Source organism: Columba livia, chromosome 2 (assembly GCF_036013475.1).
Source record: "Columba livia isolate bColLiv1 breed racing homer chromosome 2, bColLiv1.pat.W.v2, whole genome shotgun sequence".
Classification (NCBI taxonomy): domain Eukaryota; kingdom Metazoa; phylum Chordata; class Aves; order Columbiformes; family Columbidae; genus Columba; species Columba livia.
In genome coordinates, this window is record NC_088603.1 from 37884972 (window position 1) to 37906787 (window position 21816).

General features: G+C 38.7%; 1 protein-coding gene across 5 annotated transcripts in view; it reads right to left on the reverse strand.

Annotated features, from left to right (window-relative positions):
• The window catches only part of ANKRD28 (ankyrin repeat domain 28), a 130645-nt gene that overhangs the window by 54110 nt on the left and 54719 nt on the right, over positions 1 to 21816 (reverse strand). For 3 of the 5 annotated variants that reach the window (XM_065051446.1, XM_065051447.1, XM_005504409.4), the window contains one exon: positions 4292 to 4370. The exons of the other annotated variants lie outside the window; for them this stretch is intronic. In XM_065051446.1, the coding sequence (XP_064907518.1) occupies positions 4292 to 4370 (79 nt within the window). The remainder of the gene's footprint in view (positions 1 to 4291; positions 4371 to 21816) is intronic. 5 annotated transcript variants of the gene reach the window in all.

Here is a 21816-nt window from a genome sequence, read left to right on the forward strand (position 1 = left end):
TAACGTCAGTGCAATTATGCAAAGGAGACATCCTAAAATACAACTGTGATCGGTGTTATGACTCTTCACATAGTAATATAAAAAATAAAATGCTTCTAATTATGATTCTCAAGTGACTAAAATCTAAACTTTTCTTCCATCATTCTGTATACTATAAACAACCACCTTTATGCCTTTTAAATTTATTGTTCGCCTTCTTACCTAACAAATGTAGGAATGCTAATTGCTTAAGTAGCTACAATCTAAGAGGGAGAGATTATATGAAGTTTTAGACTTCCACAGACCACAGCTGTATGACAATTTGCTGGCAAGACGTTCACATCCTTGGGGAACAAGTTTATTAGTGTTCAGTGAAGCACTGTTTGTCCCAAAATGGAGTCACTGAAGCAATTTTCATTGCTGTTCAATCTCTGTCCAAACCACCAACTTCAGGTCCCTTGCCCAGGTGAAAGGCTACAATAGAATCATAGAATAGTTTGGGTTGGAAGGGACCTTTCCACATCATCTAGTCCAACCCCCCTGTACTGAGCAGGGACATCTTCAACTAGATCAGGTTGCTCAGAGGCCCGTCCAGCCTGGCTTGAATGTCTCCAGGGATGGGGCATCTACCACCTCTCTGGGCAACCTAGGCCAGTGTTTCACTACCCTCATTGTAAAGAATTCTTCCTCGTATCTGGCCTGAATCTTCCCTCCTTTAGTTTAAAACCACCATCTCTTGTCCTGTCACAACAGGTGCTGCTATAAAGTCTGTCCCCATCTTTCTTACAGGCCCCTTTTAAGTACTGAAAGGCCACAATAAGGTGTCCCTGGAGCCTCCTCTTCAGGCTGAACAAGCCCAACTCTCACAGCCTGTCCTCATAGCAGAGGTGTTCCAGACCTCTGATCATTTTGGGGCTTCCTCTGGCCCCTCTCCATCAGGTCCATGTCTTTCCTGTACTGAGGGCTCCAGAGCTGGACACAGAACTCCAGGAGGGGTCTCACCAGAGCAGAGTAGAGGGGCAAAATCACTTCCCTTGACCTGCTGAGCACACTGCTTTTGATACAGCCTATACATACATATATTTTTCTGGTTTTGCTACTGATGTAGTCACTCTATCATAGAAGGCCACTAGGTTGTTCAGGCAGGACTTGCCCTTGGTGAAGTTGTGCTGGCTGTCTTGAATCACCTCTCTGTCCTCCATGTACCCCTTAGCTTAGCTTCTAGGAAGATCTGTGCCATGATCTTCTCAGGCACAGAGGTGAACAGGAGAGGTTACAAAGCAACCTTGAGGTCTGGTGGGGAAATATCTCAAGAATTCAAAAACTAACTACGTGTGCTTGTAAGACTGAAAGCTTATTCCACAAAAGTCTGCAAATAGGCTGAACTGATTATATCTTCAGAATGTGCAATGTGGGTTGCTTAGGTCTATAGCAAAGTAATATATTGTAACAGCAACATATTATCCAAAATACATACTTGAAAGCAGTGTGGATCCCCTGGAGGGGGATGCAAAAGACATTCCAATCAAATTAAAAAAGCCTATGTCTATGTAACATATGATACACACTTTAACTAAGAATAGAGAAATAATGAGAAAGAATCAGGTAAGAGCCACTGACTCATGGAAAGATTCATACTGACTTGAGTAATTTTGAGGTCCAGTTTGAAGCAAGAATAAAAAAGGCAAAGCAAACAGTCTTTGCAGGATAGCTTGCACAGCAGAACTGTAAAGTGGTTCCTTACAACACTCCAGCAAAACTACATTAGAGAACTTTACAGGTTGCAAAGTCAAGCTCTCACAAGGTAAGAAATGCTAGGATGAAAGTAGTCTACACTACTTAATTCAATCCCTTGTGCAAATAGACGAAAATAGGCCAATTAAAGCCACATAAAAAATTTTACATGCAAATTTACTGCACAGAGGAGACTGTTGTTCAAAAATGTTATTTCTTCAAGAAACTCTTTAGTCATTGTTCAAAAAGAGGTCTTGCAACATGGCAGGCATTCTTCAGACCTTGCTGTGGTAACAGATGCTCTTTATTCGCTCCCTAATGCTCATGTATTACGACAAAATGTAACGTTATACATCTGTCTCAAAGGAGAGATTTTATTTCCATCTGAAATACAATAAATTAATTTTCTGTATCTCTATGAAATGGAGAGGATAAATACACTTAACTTCTGTTCCCCATCTTCCAGTTAAGAGAGTTAAAAGAAAAATCTCAGCTTGTGCATTTTGAGACATCTAGACCTGATTTCTCAGAGAAGTATCTGGTGCAGCACTTCAGATATAGCTGTGAGCGCTCACACTTCACAACCCACAAAGATTTCAAATCCAGCATTCAGAAATGAGGAAGATTAAACTGGTGACTACTTTTTAAGGAGTCTGGCTTAAGCTGCTTGCCTAAAACCACAGCCTGCAAGCAGGTACCATCCAGAGTAGTGCCCAGGCACGGCACAGCCTTAACATGCAGACATCACCTTCTCATCATGCAATCAATGCCCGTCTTCATTCACTTACAAATGCATCAACAACCAGCATCTGTGCTTCCTCCACTGTACCAGCCTGGTTCATTCCCAGCGCGGTCCCGCCCTGTGCAATCCATAAAGCTGCGCTTCCCCAGCAAGGCACAAACACGCCATCGACGTCCACAGCACACAAACACAGCAAAGTTGGACTTTTGATTTTGTGACTATTTAATGCGGTGTTTTTGTGTAAGTAAATCTTGATTATCATTGAATAAACATTGTCTCATACATATCAATGCCTCCCAGTCTTCCTCAACAATCTACAGACACAGCAGCACCCCACAACCTCTCCTCCATTCAACAGCTCAAGTTTGGACTATTCCTAGGGTTCTTCACTTTCCTCCTTCATTCTCCAATTTTTCTTACACTTAGCCCCAGGCTGTGTGTCAGAATCATATGACTAACCTTTCTTCTACTGCCATCCCCCAGTCAGGATCTTGTTTCATTAATATCTGAACTAGAATCTCACTCCTTCCATGAGCTCTTTGCCAAGAGTGCAATATTTTCTTCAATACCAGCTCTGGTAACTGGACTCTGTTCACCCAAAAGAGTCAGAAGCTTCACTCCCAGAAGCAGCTGACTACAACTTTGCAACGTTTATAATGCAGCTAGTTGTTTTGGGGATTTGCTCAGATTTGTTTTGAGCACACCTAAACAAAAAGAAATATTCTTGTCAAATCCAAGATACTTTTTCAGAAGATAGGATTACCAGGATTTTTTTTCTTTTCTTCTTGGTAGGGAAAACCAGCACCTTCTCAGCAACCCACATGAACTTTTCCAGACAAATTATAATGAGAAATATATATATATAAAATATACACAATGTGATATTAATTAATTATAAGTACATATAATTAAATAGATCGAGTACATGTACATATATATAATGAGAAGATTACATCTTGCTAAATTATAATAAATGAAATTGTGCCTGGCAATTTCAATGTAAAGTCTGGAAGTGACTCCTACAGTCTTAAAGTGTCATTTCCTTAAAGCAAAATTTGTCATTCAAGGTTGACGGTGGGGGCGAGGTGGGTGGAAATACCTGGCTTTGCACAGGCAAGGTGTGTTCTGTGGGACTGTTACAAGTTTTAATCTTTCTACTGAACCTTTAAAGCTCCATATCATGAATTCAGCCTCAAGCTACCAGGATGGGCAGATTTGTCCAAGATCAAAGACAATCAATTCAGTATCTCAGTCATGACGTTTTGCTTTCAGGTTTTTGGGTTTGTTTCTTGGTTTTCTACCTTTTTAAGGAAAAAAAATACGGAAGTATACTGTTTTACAGAATTTGCTCTTTTTCTTAGTACAAATAAATAAAAGGGTATTTCAAAATTTTCTGCTGATCCTAATTGTATTCTGTGCATTTAAGCCGACAGCAAAGGATACTTTAAAATAATATAACCAACTCTGGATTCCATCTTCTATGTTCAACTTCGTTTTTATGAAGCCCACTTTATAAGCAAAGCAATGCTGCTAACATCTACCTATAACATATACACTGTTATTTCTTTAAACTAGAGTTAAACTACCTAAAGTTGATCAAGCTACAAATAAAAATAGCTATAACTGAGGTTTTTTTACAAATAAATATTTTAGAGCAGAACCACATGGTATTATAACACTGATAAGTCTGAAAACCAAAATTTCAGCATAAACATCTTTAATTTCTAGTACTTTAAATATCTCAGTAAGACCTATACAGACTAAGATGTACATACATATTTCTTTGGATTTGCATAGAGTTAGATTTTTTTTTCCATTAACAGGAACAGAACATACCAGATAAAATAAGTAGTTCAATAATTTCTGCATCTCCCAGATAGGCAGCAGCATGTAAAGGGGTCCTTTTCTCATTATCCTGTGGTAAGAGGGGGGAAAAAAAGTTTTATTTAAAATAAAAAAGTATGGTTTAGCATTCTGTATGATTTAAGAAAAAAAACACTGCATAAAACTGCATCTTCCAAATATTGTACATTTTATATTCTAGAAAACATAATTACTCTAAAGACATTATCACATTTACTAAGACAAGCATGCTTCTCCCTAAGGAACTCTTAATACCAACATAGTCAACTAGTTTTTCTCCTGACATTAACAGATTGACAGATGCTCATCACATCTTCAGATCAACCCATCAGTTAGAAATCACCATTCACTTGTCTCCAGACACAGGAACTTGAGGATGTCCTACATACACAGTTAAAAATGGTGTGTCGCCTTCGTATGCAACAAATAGTGAGATACATGTTTTTTGAAAGTTTAAAGATAGTTTCAGCAGTTCTTTTTTGAATAGAAAATAGAGAAGAAGCTGGAGTGAGCAGGGGCAAAAAATACTACAATCCAATTTCAACTGTTTTGTTTACCATAGATAAGCAAAGAAAAGGAAGAGATGCAATTTGTTTTTCAGAAAACACTCTGGAGGATACAAGTACAACCCAGCATTTTTCATTAGTTCAGGGTGATCTAAGGTCCTTTTGAAGGTACAAGTAAGAGAACTTAGACATACACAACATGTACTGATGAAGATTCATTTTGGAAAGACTAGCACGAAATACTTCTCAACTCTTTCAGGATCAGTGCAATTTCCCTTTATCAGTTTACAGCTTAATCAGAAAAATAAGACAATTGCACATCACAGTAAGTGATAAAAATGAACAAGAACCAACAGTTTACTCTCTGAGGGAAGGCTGCTGAGAAATCAGAAAAGAGACGGCTCACCAGTCAGCATCCGAAACTCTCCTTAGATGTCTAGATCTTTTTAGTAAAGTTTCAAATACACTAGGGGTGAGGGATCAAGATTATAAGCAGCAAGAAATTTTAAGTCCCAAGACCTTTCTATTAATTCAAGTGTTGTTTCACAACTATGGTAAAATTAACACACATCTAAATTGCCACTTCATTGTGAACAGCATTCCTCTCCCTTGCCAAAATAACGTAATTCAGTAAATCCCCCCTCGAGACCTAGCAGCATACAAGAAGAAAATTAAAGTTCAAGGCAGGAGAGAACTGATAGCAAAAATAGAGCTCTGACCCAAGAAGTCACTTCTGTCACATAAAAGACAATTTCAAGAACTTAGAACATTCAACTCCTCCCCAGCACAACAACACACACACAACCCCTGCCCCAAACCACCAACTTCGTGTTTAGTCCCTGCTCAGAAACAGTTGAAATCACATGGTCATGATCTTATCAGTGTTTCCTAACATAGTTTTTTGAGTTACACACAAAAAATTACAAATTGAGCAGTGCAAACCTGACACTGACACACCCTGAATAAGGAATCACTAGTACTTATCACTAACGTCACAATGCCTCGCAGTACCAATTACTTGCCAGTATGCCTCAATTGCAAATTACACATTTATGACAAAAAAAGCCCCTGCACTTGCCATCTAGGGATGAAAAACAGAAAAAGAAAACAAAACAAAAAAAAGGACAGGAAGCACAAGGGAAAAAATAATACCTGTACTAAACCTGTTTCCCCAGCTGCCTGCAGTAAAGACCAGCCAGTAATGAAAATCACCTTTCATTCCTCCAGTCTGGAAGAGCAGAGCTACTACAGCTAGCTAGTATTTTGCAACACCATGTAAGACTTTTTGATAATGCTAAAGAGCCTATAACCCACAGATTAAGGAACACAAAAAAATGAGTATGACATTCTATTGTCTGCAATTTCGCTGTAGAATTAGAGAAAATAAGATGGGCAATGCATATATCCTTCTGTAGAGACAGTATTTACTCAGAAACACAAACAAAAACTGCATTCCCCACTTGAAGGGAAAAACTCATTACCAAAATTTTCATCACATTTGTTGTGGGCTTCTTTTTTTTACATTTCAGTGACGTAGGTCATGCAAGAAACCAATCTGACGTAACCAATAAGAAATCTTCCAATAAAATAGTGGAGAGAAGGGAGGTGTTTGTCTAGAAAATGCTAACCATCAAACCCCAAATATATTTTCTTGAAACATACACGGTTTGAATTTTTGATAAATTTGGGCCACACTTCTCCAAGAAAATCCAACCTCTACTAACAGAAACCGTTGAGCGTCCTGAAACCACCAAGATACAAAGACAAAAGCAGCTCAAACACAAGCAACATTTCCACTCCGGTGCTCCTATGTTTCCAAGCTGCGTGTTTCCAGTCATGCAAATATTTCACTTTTGCTGCTCTTAGGCTGACAGCTTGAAAACACTCAAGTCCCAACTCCCAGTTCTACAGCAAGGAGTGCAAACTGGGAGGGTACGTACACAGGAAGCTGGTGGAGACTTCCCTTCTGCAAAGCTCCAGGGCTTTGTGAGTGCCACTGTAGCTTGTGGAGACCCAAAAAACTCCATAGCAGTGCTAGGTATACAGTAGAAAATAAAAGCTAAGTCAGATGAGATGCTGGGATGCTCAGGACTTGTCATCTCCTGGGTCAGCTCCAGAGCCTGGTACTTCAACAATCCCAAGCCCTGGGGTCCCCATCGACCACAAGTATTCTACATGCTGAGGGTGCTCTGAGAGAAGCCCAGACTTTTTTTTGCCCTTAGTTTGACAGCTGGCACTTTTTGATGCTTCCAAACCTTTTTTTTTTTTTTTTTCTTATTTAACTTGTCTGTGAGAAAGTTTTTGGTTTAGCATTTAAAAACCTGGTTTTCAGAACTTCTTACAAAAGCAGAAATGCTGCATTCAGCAAGCTCTCATCAGTATGCTGAAGTCTTTGCTTCCACTAAAAGAAAACTCTAATTTTGTTCCATCTGAAATCTTATTGGTGAATTTTAATAAATGAAATCTGAGTAAAATTAAAAAGAAATCCACATTTTAAATGCTACTGAAGTACCATTATACAGATCAGCTACTTTTTATTAAAAACAGGAATCATTTGATGAACAAATTTCATCTGCAAATACAAACTACTGCATATAAAGCTTTACAGTAAATAACACTAACCAAGCTTTCAATTTTAGCAAGCAACTTTGGAAGCAGACATCTTGCAGCACTGATATATCACACTAACATAAGCACTGGCATCTTAATTTCATAAACTTAAATGATACTAAAAGAAACATTTCATGAGAGAAGGGATTTTGTACATAAAATTCACTGTTACACAGAATGAAAAAGCTAATGCCGTTGGTACTATTTAATTCCAAATATCACAGTATTACTGCAGTAAATGACTACACAGAAAAGCAAGTGTTGTGCCATCTTCATTTTCCAGTTCGAAAATCTGCAAGGCAAATGGGACTATTAAATCAGCTGCAATGTAAAGAAACACATGACACTCACTGCATTAGGCACGTTTTACATAGTTGAAAAAGAATGTTGGTATTCCAGTAGAAACAACAAAGAAATTCATATTCCTAATAAGAAACTCCAAAGTTTAATTCCAGATATTGGCCAACGCTGTCAACAAACTGAAAAGCAATAAAAGATCTCTGTCCTTAGGGAATCAGTTTTCAGAATGGCAGTTCTGTGTAACAAAAACCCCAGCATCATATTCATGTGCACCTTTGGGTTTCATTATGTGAAAAACATAATGCTTCCATTCACAGTACTTCCATTTCTCAAGTTTCCCAAGCATTTCCTCCACACTGGAGTTTCTGTAAGGATTATGACACAAGAAAACCAAAGGAGAAGGCCTTATGACCCCCTCAAAACCAAATTTGGAACAAAGTTACATGGACAGTGGAGCTACAACCTTAATAACTCCCCTAACCCAGAACAAGGGTTATGCCAACTTTATTTCATTTTACCTAAAACATAGGCTTTAATTGTTTTGTTGGTTATCTTCATGGATCAAAGCTTTTACAATGGCCAAATCTAGGGTGCATTTAAACATGCAGTACTCAAATCTACCTCCTTTTAAAGTATCCTTTGAGATATAACAATTTATTCCTGTTTTGGGTTCTATTTCAGCAGTTGATTTCGAATAACTGCGTACAACCACAGAGTTTTAAGGAGCTATCTTATCCCATACATTTCTAATAAGCCTACTGTAACCTGGATATGGCTTCCTCAAGAGTATATTAGAAAATAACTTCAATTTGCCCTTCAAATAGTTCAACATCTACTGACCCAAAATCTTTGAATTAGAGTATTTTTTGGAAAAGCATGAATACAGCTTCCCCTTTCATAAAAAACTTCTCTTTATCCTATTTGCTCTTCAAATTATGCAACAACACTTTATAATATTCTCATTATTTTGTGATCACACCTCAGACATATCATTCAAGAGGTGTTTTCTGCTGTATCACTTGTCAGCTGTCTGCTTCAATACCATCTGTTCCTGGGAGAAACCAACCCTAAATACACAATCATAAATCTTGAAAGAGTTTCAGTATCAACATACTCTGTAATAGCTTTAATAAGCTTTCCTTGTAAGTGAAACTATCTTTAAATATAACACTTAGTGTATTTTTTTTGTTAGGTTAGAGCAGGGGTGTCAAACTACTAAATGTAACTACTCTTACATTTATACAGCCCTAAAATTACATTTGGCCCTTTGAAGGCAACTGTGAGGCTGATGTGGCCCCCGGTGAAAATGACTTTGACACCCCTGGGTTAGAGAGATAGGACTATTCAACAAGCCTGACTTGTAGCTCCTGGGCTCACAGATACTGTATAAGAACATGATAACAAAATATTTCCAATTCTTTGATAGTGTCCAGTACCACTGAGGCCTCTCCCAGTGTGAAGCCCCAGTGTTACACTTGAGAATCACCAGAACACTTTAATTTATTTGCAATTTTTGCTAGTTTTTAGAATTACCATTTTGTAAAGCGGAATAACTGTCTATTCTAAATATTTCTTTCTGTTCCTCCACATAAAAAAGAACACATTTAAATATTTGGCTTCCACATTCCAACTTTAAACTTCGCAAATATTTAGCTTAGGTACATAATTCTATAACCAAGACAACAAACTCTTAGGAAGTTTGTCCAACTACAAAGTGATATCTTAAAAACACATAAGCAGAACTTCAAAATTACATGTATTATTGTCAACTAGAAGCAGAAGAAAAAGATTGGGTATTAGGCTTTCAAAACTTGTAAATCTCTGACAAATTAATTTTGTATCCCTACCTGGAGTGTAATTAATCTGCTACTTCTTTGGATTTTTCTTCCCCAGTATTTCATAATTCAAATTGTCAAAAAAAGTTAACAAATTTCTAACTAATTCTGGCTAACATAATTTTTAGAAGCAGACCTCTATTTTCTCACCATAGTTCAATTCAAAATACAGATCCAATATAGTGAGCAAATCTAACCAGCTACAATAATGGTCTTCTGCATGCTTAAGAACAGGAGGAAAGCATGCCATTACCCACCCAAAAAAAGTACCTAGTCCATAGCTAACCACAAAGTATCCTTTGAAGCCAGATGATAGATACATTGTAGTTGAAATTACTACATTTGTCAATGACTCCGTTAATTTAGTGAACTCATTCTCATGCTACTATCTGCATAAATACTTGTACTGCATTTGAAATAAGCATTTTTTTTGAAAGCCCAGTATTAAACTTTCTCTAATAAGACTTTATCACTACACATTACATTTCTGGACACACCATCTTCATGGCATCTGTTAAGACAGAGCAAATCTAGACTTCCAGGTAATCGCAAAAGCTGAGGAGGAATCTTTGCCCTCCTGCTCATTAGGACAACAGTAAACTATGACTCTGGAGACCTTGTCTTGCAGGAGAAAATAAGTGTCCTGAGCAAGAAGGGTCACTTCAGCCGTAATCTGCTAACCCCCAGTGTTGTTTCTTGTGAAGATCTTCAGTACCAATTTATTAGTGCATGCTCTTCGACTTGCTTCTAGATAACGATAATAAAAACTGTCACACTGTGGACTAAACCACTAAATCATTTACTTTGTGAGTGTAGCTTGCGGAGACCCTAAAAAACTACATAGCAATGTTAGGTATACAGTAGAAAATAAAAGGTAAGTCAGAAGAGAACTAAGTTTGCACAGAGAAAACATCAAGCATTCATATATATTATAGTGACATATTATATTGGAAACAGCCCCAACCCCGTCACTGTCGGGCAGAGGTAGGGGACTGAAAAGATGATGAGGGGTGGAAGCGTATTCCAGTTCGGCGTCACAGATAGCACCCCTCCCCGCCTGCTTTGCTTCCCCAGGTGCCCCTACATAATAGGTTTGAGTCCCTGGATCTTGAAGAAGAGGTAGGTGATTAGGTGGTGCCAGACCTGCCTACAAGGTCACTTAGGAAGAGGCAGCTGACTCCACAACTCAAGACTGCCTCCAATAAGAAGGAAAGAAGGGTAATTGTAGTAGGAAATTCCCTCCTGAGAGGAACAGAGGGCCCAATATGCAGGGTTGACCCTCATCATAGGGAAGTTTGCAGTCTATCTGGAGCCCGGATCAAGGATATCGCTAGAGAGCTCCCCAAACTAACTGGTGCACCCGACAGACTACTACCCGCTGCTGGTCTTCCAGACGGGTGGGGAGGAAGGGGCTTCCCGTAGTCTGAGGGGAATGAAGAATGATTTCAAGGTCTTGGGAAGGATGGTGAAGGACTCTGAGGCTCAAGTGATCTTCTCCTCACTCCTTCCATCTTCGAATGACAATGTGGGATGGAACAGGAAAATTCAGACTGTAAATGATTGGCTCCAAGGCTGGTGCTACAGGCAGGGCTTTGGATATTTTGATAATGGCTGGTTTTATAAGACTCCAGTCCGGACAGTGATATGCGGGAAAGACTTATCTCGCAGGGGCAAAAGGAGGCTGGGACAGGAATTAGCTGGGCTCATTTGGAGAGCTTTAAACTAGGCTCGAAGGGGGATGGGGTTGAAGCTGGGCTTGTCCCAGTGGGGCAGCATTCTAGAACCGATGAGGACCAGGTGGCCTTCTGTACCCCTAAGGAGAAATCGGTGTGCTTGGCACGCTCCCTGAAATGCCTGTACACCAATGCACGCAGCATGGGGAATAAGCAGGAAAAGTTAGAATCCTGTGTTCGATCAGAAGGTTACGATCTAGTGGCAATTACAGAAAAATGGTGGGACAGCTCACATGACTGGAATGTGGTCATGGATGGCTATGTCCTTTTCAGGAAAGACAAACCAGCCAGGAGCAGTGGTGGAGTTGCTCTCTATGTGAGAGAGCAGCTACAATGTACTAAATTCTGCCCAGGAGCAGATGAGGAGCAAGTTGAGAGTGTATGGGCCCCTGTGGCCAGGAAGGCCAATGGCATCCTGGGGTATACTAGAAGGGGGGTGGGTTAGTAGATCGAGAGAGGTTCTCCTTCCCCTCTACTCCGCCCTGGTGAGACCACATCTGGAATATTGTGTCCAGTTCTGGGCCCCTCAGTTCCAGAAGGACAGGGAACTGCTGGAGAGAGTCCAGCGTAGGGCAACAAAGATGATTAAGGGAGTGGAGCATCTCCCTTATGAAGAAAGGCTGAGGGAGCTGGGTGTCTTTAGTTTGGAGAAGAGGAGGCTAAGGGGGGGCCTTATTAACGTCTATAAGTATATAAAAGGTGAGTGCCATGAGGATGGAGCCAGGCTCTTCTCGGTGGCAAACAATGATAGGACAAGGGGTAATGGGATCAAGCTGGAACACAAGAGGTTCCACTTAAATTTGACAAGAAACTTCTTCTCAGTGAGGGTGACGGAGCACTGGAACAGGCTGCCCAGGGAGGTTGTGGAGTCTCCTTCTCTGCAGACATTCAAAACCCACCTGGACATGTTCCTGTGTGACCTCATCTAGGTGTTCCTGCTCCGGCAGGGGGATTGGACCAGATGATCTTCTGAGGTCCTTTCCAATACCAAACATACTGTGATACTGTGATTCACCTATATTCAACCACCTGTTATTAAAAATTACTTTCTAAAAAACAACAAAGAAAGCTCAGTTGTATATTTCCACTATTTTTGTTTTTAAGTAACACCTGGAAACATCTTTAATAAAAATTGCACAAATAATATGAAGAGTTTAAGTTACATGAGCAAACATCAGATGCCAAAGTGCTCTTATTCAAATTGTGATCTGCTCTTTAATACTGGCACTAAGTAGAACTTGACAGAAAGGGGATGGGAGAAAATCCGCTATTTTAACTTGTATTGAACCTCAAACTTTAATGTCCATAGCAACTTAGAGAGGCACAATTTTGAATGTGAGTTGCTACTAAGCTACAAAAAAGACTGGCAAAACCAGTAAACTGAACTTCAGAACATGTCATATTGTTGAATAAGCCTATTCTGGGCATCTTTTCATAAAATGAACTCTTCAAACACTAGCTGTCTTATGTCACACCATCAGGCACAAAACATTGTTCAACTGTTTGAATCCCTGACCACTTAAAACACTGGCACCAAAAGAAAGAAATACAAAAATAAAAAGAAGCGAGTCACATTTAGCACAAGGAACAGCTATTGAGCTTCAGCCCCATCTATGATTATGATGGCTAGACTGCACAGCCAGCTCAACTCTCAGAGAATGAGAGTAAAAAGATCTCGTTTAAAGATGTACATGCAAAAAACCCCCAGAAGTTACTTCGATGCAGTCAAGATTTTTAAATAGTAGGATTCCTTTAATAAGCATGCCTTGTTTTCAAGAAGGCCTTTCCAAAGTACTAAATCTTAAAAAATACACTGTTTTACTAGGAAAACCAATCAAATTTTGTAGAATACAGAGTGTTTCCTTTTCCATTTGGTTTCTGAAGACCATTATTTTTGTCTGCCAGTGACAAAACAAAATGAAGTTAAATTTCTTACTTTTGTTAGGAGTTATGTTACTCCTAAAGGTCAAAAATTATAAATACACATATGAGTACAACAGGATTTGAAGTATTCTGGTGAACATTGCTTCCTTATTTCTCACAATTAAAGAGGTAAACAGAAAGAAGACTTTTTGACTTGTAGTCAAGTATTTCAAGAGACATATTTAAAAACAAACCAAAACAAAACCACAACAACAACAACAAAACAACAACAAAACCAAAACAAACAACTGTGTATCTTCCCACTTCCAAGTAATTTATTTTGAAAAACTGCAGTTATTGTTTTTTTGAAAGTACTAAGTCAGGGTGCTTTTTAGAAATACACATCTTCTCATACCCTCTAACCTTGATGTTCCACGAGGGCTCTGGAGTGCTGCTGTCACTCTTACAAGTCTCGCTAATCAAGTTTTCAAGCTCATGTACAGAACAAGCACAGCTCAAAAGAAAAGCTGAACCCAGGTCTCTGTTCCATTAAAATGTTTATATTACTTCTTTCACCCAAATTATAAAGGCTAGGTAGGATTCCTTGTAAGTGAATTCAGGCATCCATCTGGGTATGGATAAGGACCTGAATAACTGAGAAGATTTTGTGAGCTGCTCCGTTTCACTGGAAGTTCCAACATCAAGAATTTGGCCCCATTTATCACTAACAGCAGCTACTGAATTCTTGCCCAATACATGGAATGAATAAAGAGCTATTCTCTGCCCTTTGATAAGAGCAACTTGATTTCACAGTACAGCTGAGACATTTTAGATGTATTTCCCTTCCTTTAACTCAGGAATTAAAGCAGAACAACTTTTAGAGCCAAGACTGTTGATATAGTCGATCATTGTGGGGAGCAGGGGGACAGCATAACACTCCATCATTAAAATTAAAAAATACCTACCCACAAACTTCTGTAGCATTCAAAACTATGCTATATTGAGAACAAACAAACAAACAAAAACCACCAAAAAACAGATGCAACAATATCTCATTTAAAAAATACTTTCCCTTGGCTTTCCCCTTTCCAAATGCCATGTAGATGATTTGTAAACATTTACATGGTATGCATGGCAGAAAAACACCCCCGCTTTTAATCGGAATGCAGTTGTTCATAGGGAAAATGATCAATAACTCAAACTATTTTTGAAGAAAAATAAAGCAGGATGTGAAAACGTTGGACGTTGCACGCTGAGAGCAGAGTGATGTGGGGCACGTTACGTAACCCAGCCTGCGCTTGCAGAGCGGCCTGAACAAGGGACAGCGATCACCTCATCGTACCGTCATCTATCTGCAATACTTGAGGACACAAATAAGAAAATATGCCAAGAGAGAGAACAGTACAATACAGGCTCTGTTCATGCTCCAGTAAAACATCACACCACACTAGGTAAGGTATGCACATCTCCATCCCAGTTTAAATCCACCACATTACGCTCGGGCCAATGACACTTTTGTTCAGAAAAGCTGGGGTTTCTGCCTTTTTCATGGCAAAGGCTAGTGCTAGAATGACAACCCTATATGTGTCTGATGTAAATCTGGTATTTGTCTCAGTAACTGAATTGGCTTGCTGACAAGAAAAAATGTTTTCAGGTTGCGTGTCTAATGTTAGCACATCTTCTTGGAGCAAGCTAAAACATTTTGCTTATGTGTGTTTAGTTAAATAGCCTCATAAAGTAAGGTCATCTAGCTGCAACATGCAAAGACCTTCTGTTAAGAGACCCTTACACCATTCTGAACATCTGACTAAAAGCAGCATACAACACAACCTGTGCTAATACAAACTGTTAGGCAAGGAAAATCCCACAGAATGTATCTATCCCGAAGAATGAAAATGAGAATCAAAAAACTCTCCACACAACAATAGGTGTCTGCAACAGAAAAGTCCACACACGGATCACAAAAGAAACCCAACAGAAAGATTCTAGGACAGCAAGGATAGAAACTCCTCCAAAAGTGCTCGTAACCTTAGGATTTAAAGTATCTGATTTGCACTATTCCTTAGGCTGAGTGGATAGAGGATAAGCTTAGGAGATAACTGTCATTATAGGCAGAGCTAGCAGTGACTAAAGCAAGACATTTGCACTCCTTTGAGATAGTAAGTCAGCATCATGTAATTTATTTATAAGCTATCATAATTACACACATGCATATGTATATAACTAGTATTTCATGTAAATAAAAACTGAAATGAAATTAATGATTAGGAAGGATGATAATAAAGTCAGACTTCAATTAAGACTGAAAAGAGAACATAATTCCACTAGTTTTGGAGACAGAAAGGTAAAGGCTGGTATCACAGGCCTGAGAAAAATCCCCCTCAAACTTAATTTTCCAGACAGACACTGTATCTGGATGTTTGGGGCATACTCTTCAGCAAGGACTCAGAGATCTGTCATTGCAATGAACTTCTAGTTCATTTGTCCTCAGACCTGACCCCAGTTTGATCCTTTCCAGTCCCTGCAGCCACCTCCCAACCTTCAGCAGGAACCCTCTTCCTTGGGCGTTTATAGGACAGCTCTCCCTACAACATGTAGCAAACCAACAAGAAACACCTTCTTTTCCTGGTTTTTGATACACATCCATCCTTTATTAGAGTAGATTTAAGGAACTTAAAATGCATATCTACCTTGTGTAGAGCCCACGTACAAAGGCCAAACTGGACAAAGGAAATGAAGGTGTTTACTGAGAGTGTATTAGATATGTATTAGATATGTAAGATAGGTATAACCACGTGCAAAGTGGAGAAAATTGTCTTACTCAAAGGTACGTTGCATATGCACAGAGTTTTCACCCAGAAAGTTACTGCAAATAATCAGTAAATTCAAATCCTATCTTGCTGCCACCAGCAATGCATTCTTTAAGGACTATGTCAATGTTGGAAGTTAATGCACATTAAGTCTACTGAGCTTTTTTCTTCTCTCTGCTCTTTCGGTGGGGATGTTCTGTTCTCAAATACCAATGCTTTGTGTGACAGGCACAGCAACTGCCAGGAGTAACCCCAGTAATCTCTAACTACTCAAGACTTGGCCTCTAGCTTGTTTTGTAAAAGCAGCAGGGAACACAGAACTTCAATTATGCTTTGACGGCTACGATCTTAAGTAATAATCACTAAAAGTAATATGGCAAATCAGACATGATCTATAAAATCATTATCACTAAGAATCGCACTGGAGTCTCAAACACAAAATCCTTGAAACACATTTAAATTTGATCTAATTATTCACAGTTCTCTACATCAGTGCCAATTTTCAATGTTAAAAAAATAACAGTGACCGAAACAAAACCTGTCTGTCAAATCCCCAATTACTGTAAAACAAATTCAGTGTACAGCCAATACGGTAAAAACACTGCCATGCAGACATCCAAGCTTGTTTGCTCAGTTTAGCAAACAGCATGACCATATTAGCATAGTACTAGGCAAGCTTACTAGACCTGATGAGAAGGAAGATATATTGGCCTGAATAGCACACCACACTAATATTAATTCATACCAAGTCTCTGATGGCTATTTCTCATTACCTGTACAAGGAAGCACTACACCATGTAGGCACATTCTTCTTTTCAGAGTCCTGCCCTTTGCAATACTAACTTTTTGAGAGCTACCATCCACATAATCTACTGTAGCAATTTGCTGACGTTAGTCGGATTATCTCATAACTCTGTTGAATGTTTGCTTCTATCACTCTGAGTGATAACTCAATACATCTGAAAATCTCATTTACACTGGCTAAATATAGTGTTATCGACATGAAGCAAGGAATTATTCCTCTTTTGACTGGCATGGTTCTCTCATTAAGAGTTTCAATTCTGAAGACAAATGCCTAATTATACAGATTCGTATTTAAAACATTCTGAATCTGTTTCTACACCAGAAGCAGAACTCAATGCCATTTGGATCCACTTCATATTGAGGCTGAAAAACATGATTCACTCTAACTCACTAAAGAGGAAATAAGATATCCATTTATTCATTACAGATGACATGCTTGAAAAACATTCCACACTAATGAACAGGAAATCCACAACTTTAAAGTTAACAGTAAATAACTGCTATATTATGAATTTAAAACTTTCTGAGTAGCAATGAGTTTCCACAACACTCAGAAGAATTAGGTCTCCAAAGTTCTCCATTTCTGGAATCAGTCAGGCTTCAGATCTATAGATCAAACAGCCTCATATCAGATCCTTTAGAAGAAGCTTTCCTATAGGAAAAGCTTCCCTATGTTCCCTGCAGCTAAGTTTCATCTGCTCCCTTCAGATACATAACATGAATATTAATGTTTTTAAGAACTGACTTAATTCTTTACCAAAATAACCCCTGGACATTCCCATATGGTAGCACTGAACTCTATCTGCTCCCTTTAAAACTCCTCATTAAAACTTCAGCATGTTTAGTGGCAAGATGTGTTCCAAACCAACTTTATATCTTGATAATAAATTAACACGACACACATTTGCCTGTGCTATTCACATGATGCCCTTCCAAAAACCAGCTCCTAGACCTTCTTGTATGCAAGATACTTCAGCACCACATTAAAACTGATGTACGGTGTAAGTTCTGAGCAAGCAGAACCTGCTCCCGTCCACACAGGATCATAAACGCTTTCCCCAAAAATAGGATTCTTCGTAGAATTTTCCTGCTGTTCTCTAGGGGTAAAGAAGTTTTGATGAAGGGAATACTTTATAAAGCAGGAGTGTCGTGACTCATAATTTCATTAGGATGGTCACACAGGAAACGGGGGTTCCTGTTTGTGGTGGAAACATTGAGAAAGTTTAGTATAGAGACTATCTAGAAGCAGAAAGCAATACAGCACATTGACAAGCACATTGGACAAAAGTCCAAGCAAAAGTTTAAGGAGAAAGAAACATGTTGCTCTCCATCTACAGCTCTATTTTACTAAAAGCCTGTGAACAAATAGGACAGAGAGATGACTGCTACCACTGGTGTCTGAGATTATATACTATTTTCTTCTCTCCCATATGTACAAAAAATATATTTACATATACCTCATGCAAAATGAAAACATACCAAATTAAATAAAGCATCAACTCTTAAAAATGCCTCTATCTAATTACAAAAGCACTCTCGATTCTTATTAGAGATCTGTTCTGAGTAAGAGATAGGTATAATTGTTGTTCTTTAGATGGGTAACAAAAATCCATCAATAAACAGCAGCAGAAGTGTCTGAAGGCACACTCAGCACGCTGATCTCACCTGCTCCCTGTGAGGTCCCACTGCCCCCCATTTGCCCAATACAGGGTTTCTCAGACTCTGCTCGAGCCCCTTTAGGTGGGATCCACGCAGAGGCTCCCTGGCAGGAGCTGCTGCTCCGAGTCAAGGCCCATGTTCCTCACCAGTCATTTTTAACCAGAGAGATTCTTGATATTAGTATTAGTTTATACAGGAACGTTTTATTTCCTCCCTGACCTCCGACAGTTATTTCAAAGGACTGTTCTCACTACAAATTCATTATATCAGGGGTGTCAAACTCATTTTCACCAGGGACCACATCAGCCTCGCAGCTGCCTTCAAAAGGCTGAATGTAATTTTAGGATTCGGACCGTGGGCCTTGTGTTTACCGCTCGATTATGTGCATTGTGCTCCTTTATCACCAACACTGTCTCATAACACAAAAGGCATACTGTTTTTTCTCCTTAAAACACAAACATGTATTTGCTTTCCCATCTGTCATTAAATTGCCTTCCTTCTGCATCGATCTTTCTCTTACTGGACATTTTTTTAATTCATGAGTGGGACCCTGGCTGCTGGTTACAAAATACCTTTTTACAGGTACTTTTCAAAAAATACATACACTTTGGCAATTACATGTTATCTGGCTAATTTATTAAAAAATTCAATTAAATGTTTGCCCGGTTGTGAGTACCCCTCTCAAGCACACCCCGCTAACCCCTCCCACCGCATAATTCTTGTCTGTCTTGCCTTTCAATGCCCCAAGACACTGAATATCCCCCACCAGTCTCACCTATTACTCTTCTTACACAGGTTCACCGCTCTCCTGCAGCTACAGCCGCAGCTCCTGCAGCACAACACGTGTCACACACGCTGCACGTGTCACCAGAGGTGCTGGCAGAGCCTGGGACAAGGAGCTCAGCACTGCCGACGGGTGGAAATAAAGTGCCTGGCCAGATAAAACAAGGTGGAGTGCTGGGTGTTTGACACCTGCGCATTACATGCTTACTGTCATTAGCATTAGATAAGCTACCAGATTTTTAAAATATATATATACACACTCACATTTTATACATAATTTATATGCATACATACAAGCTCACTCATGTACATATGTATCTTTTCAATATACAGTTCTTATTTGCAGGAAAACACATGGTGAGTCACTGTGTTTAATAATCCAAAGGATGAAACCTAATTAAAGTAACCAGTACCAAACTCTAAGTCATAACTCATCCTACGTTCTCATCATATTGAAAGGTCTTTGAAACTCACAAATACCTGTAATTTTATCCCCAAAATCTGCTACACTCTAAATTTAGAAATAAAACCACATTACAAATACTCTTTAACCAACCAGAAACCTTTCTAGAGGGGAAAAAAAAACCCAAACCAAGACAATGAACACAACACAACAACAAAAAAAACCAAAATAAACTCTGACATTGAACAGAATTTTAAATAGATAAATAATTTGGAAAATTAGCAAGCAGTTTCAAATCAAATTTTCCTCTAAATCTGATCAATAAAACCTGAAGGTATAAATCTTAAGAATCTCACAAGCTATAATTAGCACATTATAAAGATGGGAAACTAAAATTTGTCTTCATTCTAAATCTATCTGAGAAAAAAAAAGTAGTGGAAAACATGCAAATACTTGTAGCACTTATTAGTACATCAAAAGTCACCATTTTTCACTAAATACTTCTTTGCTAGGATTAGAGACTCAGGATACTACAACATTTTTGGAGTGACAGTCTTAAGATTTTTTTAATACATCTAACTTGTGCACTCCTCTAAGATATTATTACAGCTACACATTCACATTGCCAGTCTACACAGTTCAAGTTACAATAATTACAGCATCTCCTTATTAAATGCTTGTCTGCAATTAGAAATTAACAAAAGACCTAATTAAAAAAAAAAGTGATGGATACTTTTAAGAAAGAAAAATGTATGCTGGATTGAAACTCTATAGCATTAACCACAACAAGGAAAGGAAAAGTTCATACCCTGATCTGTTAAGATAGAAACTAAAAAATAAATGGTGTTTTTCAGAATATTTCACTATTTTCTGGATGCCTTTTTAATTCCTCCTTCTTATTCAAATTGGCAAACCAGAAGTTAAGAGCGCTCCCTGCCCAGCCTGCCGTGCCAGGGAACACAGTAAGATGTGGCTCCACAGAACCAAACACATTAGTACAAGTTGTTGCTGCCAACTCCAGCCACCAATAATACAAATCCTTCATGCAAATAGTCTACGTGTCCTGCAGGAACCTGACAAAATAGTTTCCAGCACCGAGTCCGGTTCATACCTGGGACAAACAGACTAGTTAGGAAACCCATCATCTCTCATCTCGAAAACAAAGCTTGCAGAGTTTAAAACTGCACAATTCCTGCTTAGCCTTTGCTGCATTGTGCTAGCTTTTAACTATTATTTAGTCTCACCAGTTTAGACACCAAAGCCACAGGGTAGCTTTGCTCGGGTTGCCAGAAGCTTTATCTAGTAACAAGACGTGTTATAGATGAACTGGTCTGGAAAATTATTTCCCTGCAAGCACACTATGGGTGCATCAAATCAAAAACCATTACAAAACACCACAACCCTTTTTTCTGATCAATGGTCACAGTATTCCTGGAGTAGAAAGGAATACAGTTTGGACGCATCTGTCTTCCTGTTGTTTTTATCTGACCCATGCAAATCTCTGTACAAAACCACCAAAGCTTTCCCCTCTGTTTCCAAAACTATTTTCTGGGACATGAAAACAGCCCTCCTGAGCAACACCCCTAAAAGCACAGAGACAAGCAGATGAGCAACCAGACTTGAAAAGCACCATGTATTAATCTGCTCCCAGCAACTTCTTCCAGTTGTCCCAACCAGCAAATTCTTACACTAACCTGACTCTTAAGTAACAAAAGGTACTGACAACAAAGGTATAACTCTAACACTTTATGCATAGCAATTAAGGCAGAAAGAGTTTTTAAAGGCACAGAGATGTCAAACTGAAGTGAATCTACATTTGTAATCGTATGCACCCACATTTACCTAAAATGAACAAATAAAATCCACATTAGTAACTGGTAAAGTAATTGGCTAAAGGTAGATAATAAACATAAAGGTAAAAAATATCTTTAAAATTATTTTTACCTCATTACACATTATGGCTTTTTGTTTATTTGCTTTTAAGGCCGTGATATTTACTTACGAGAAGTTCTTTACGTTGAGAGATATTTCAATGTAATCGCTGAATTACACAGCAATTACAGTTTTGCACATAACAACATATATAAAAATTCTCTTAATGTATGAAATAGGTACAGAATTTATTTGTATGGTCAGAATGCTGAACTCCACTAAATTTTGTAGAATGTTCCATATTTCAGTCAAGTAATTCA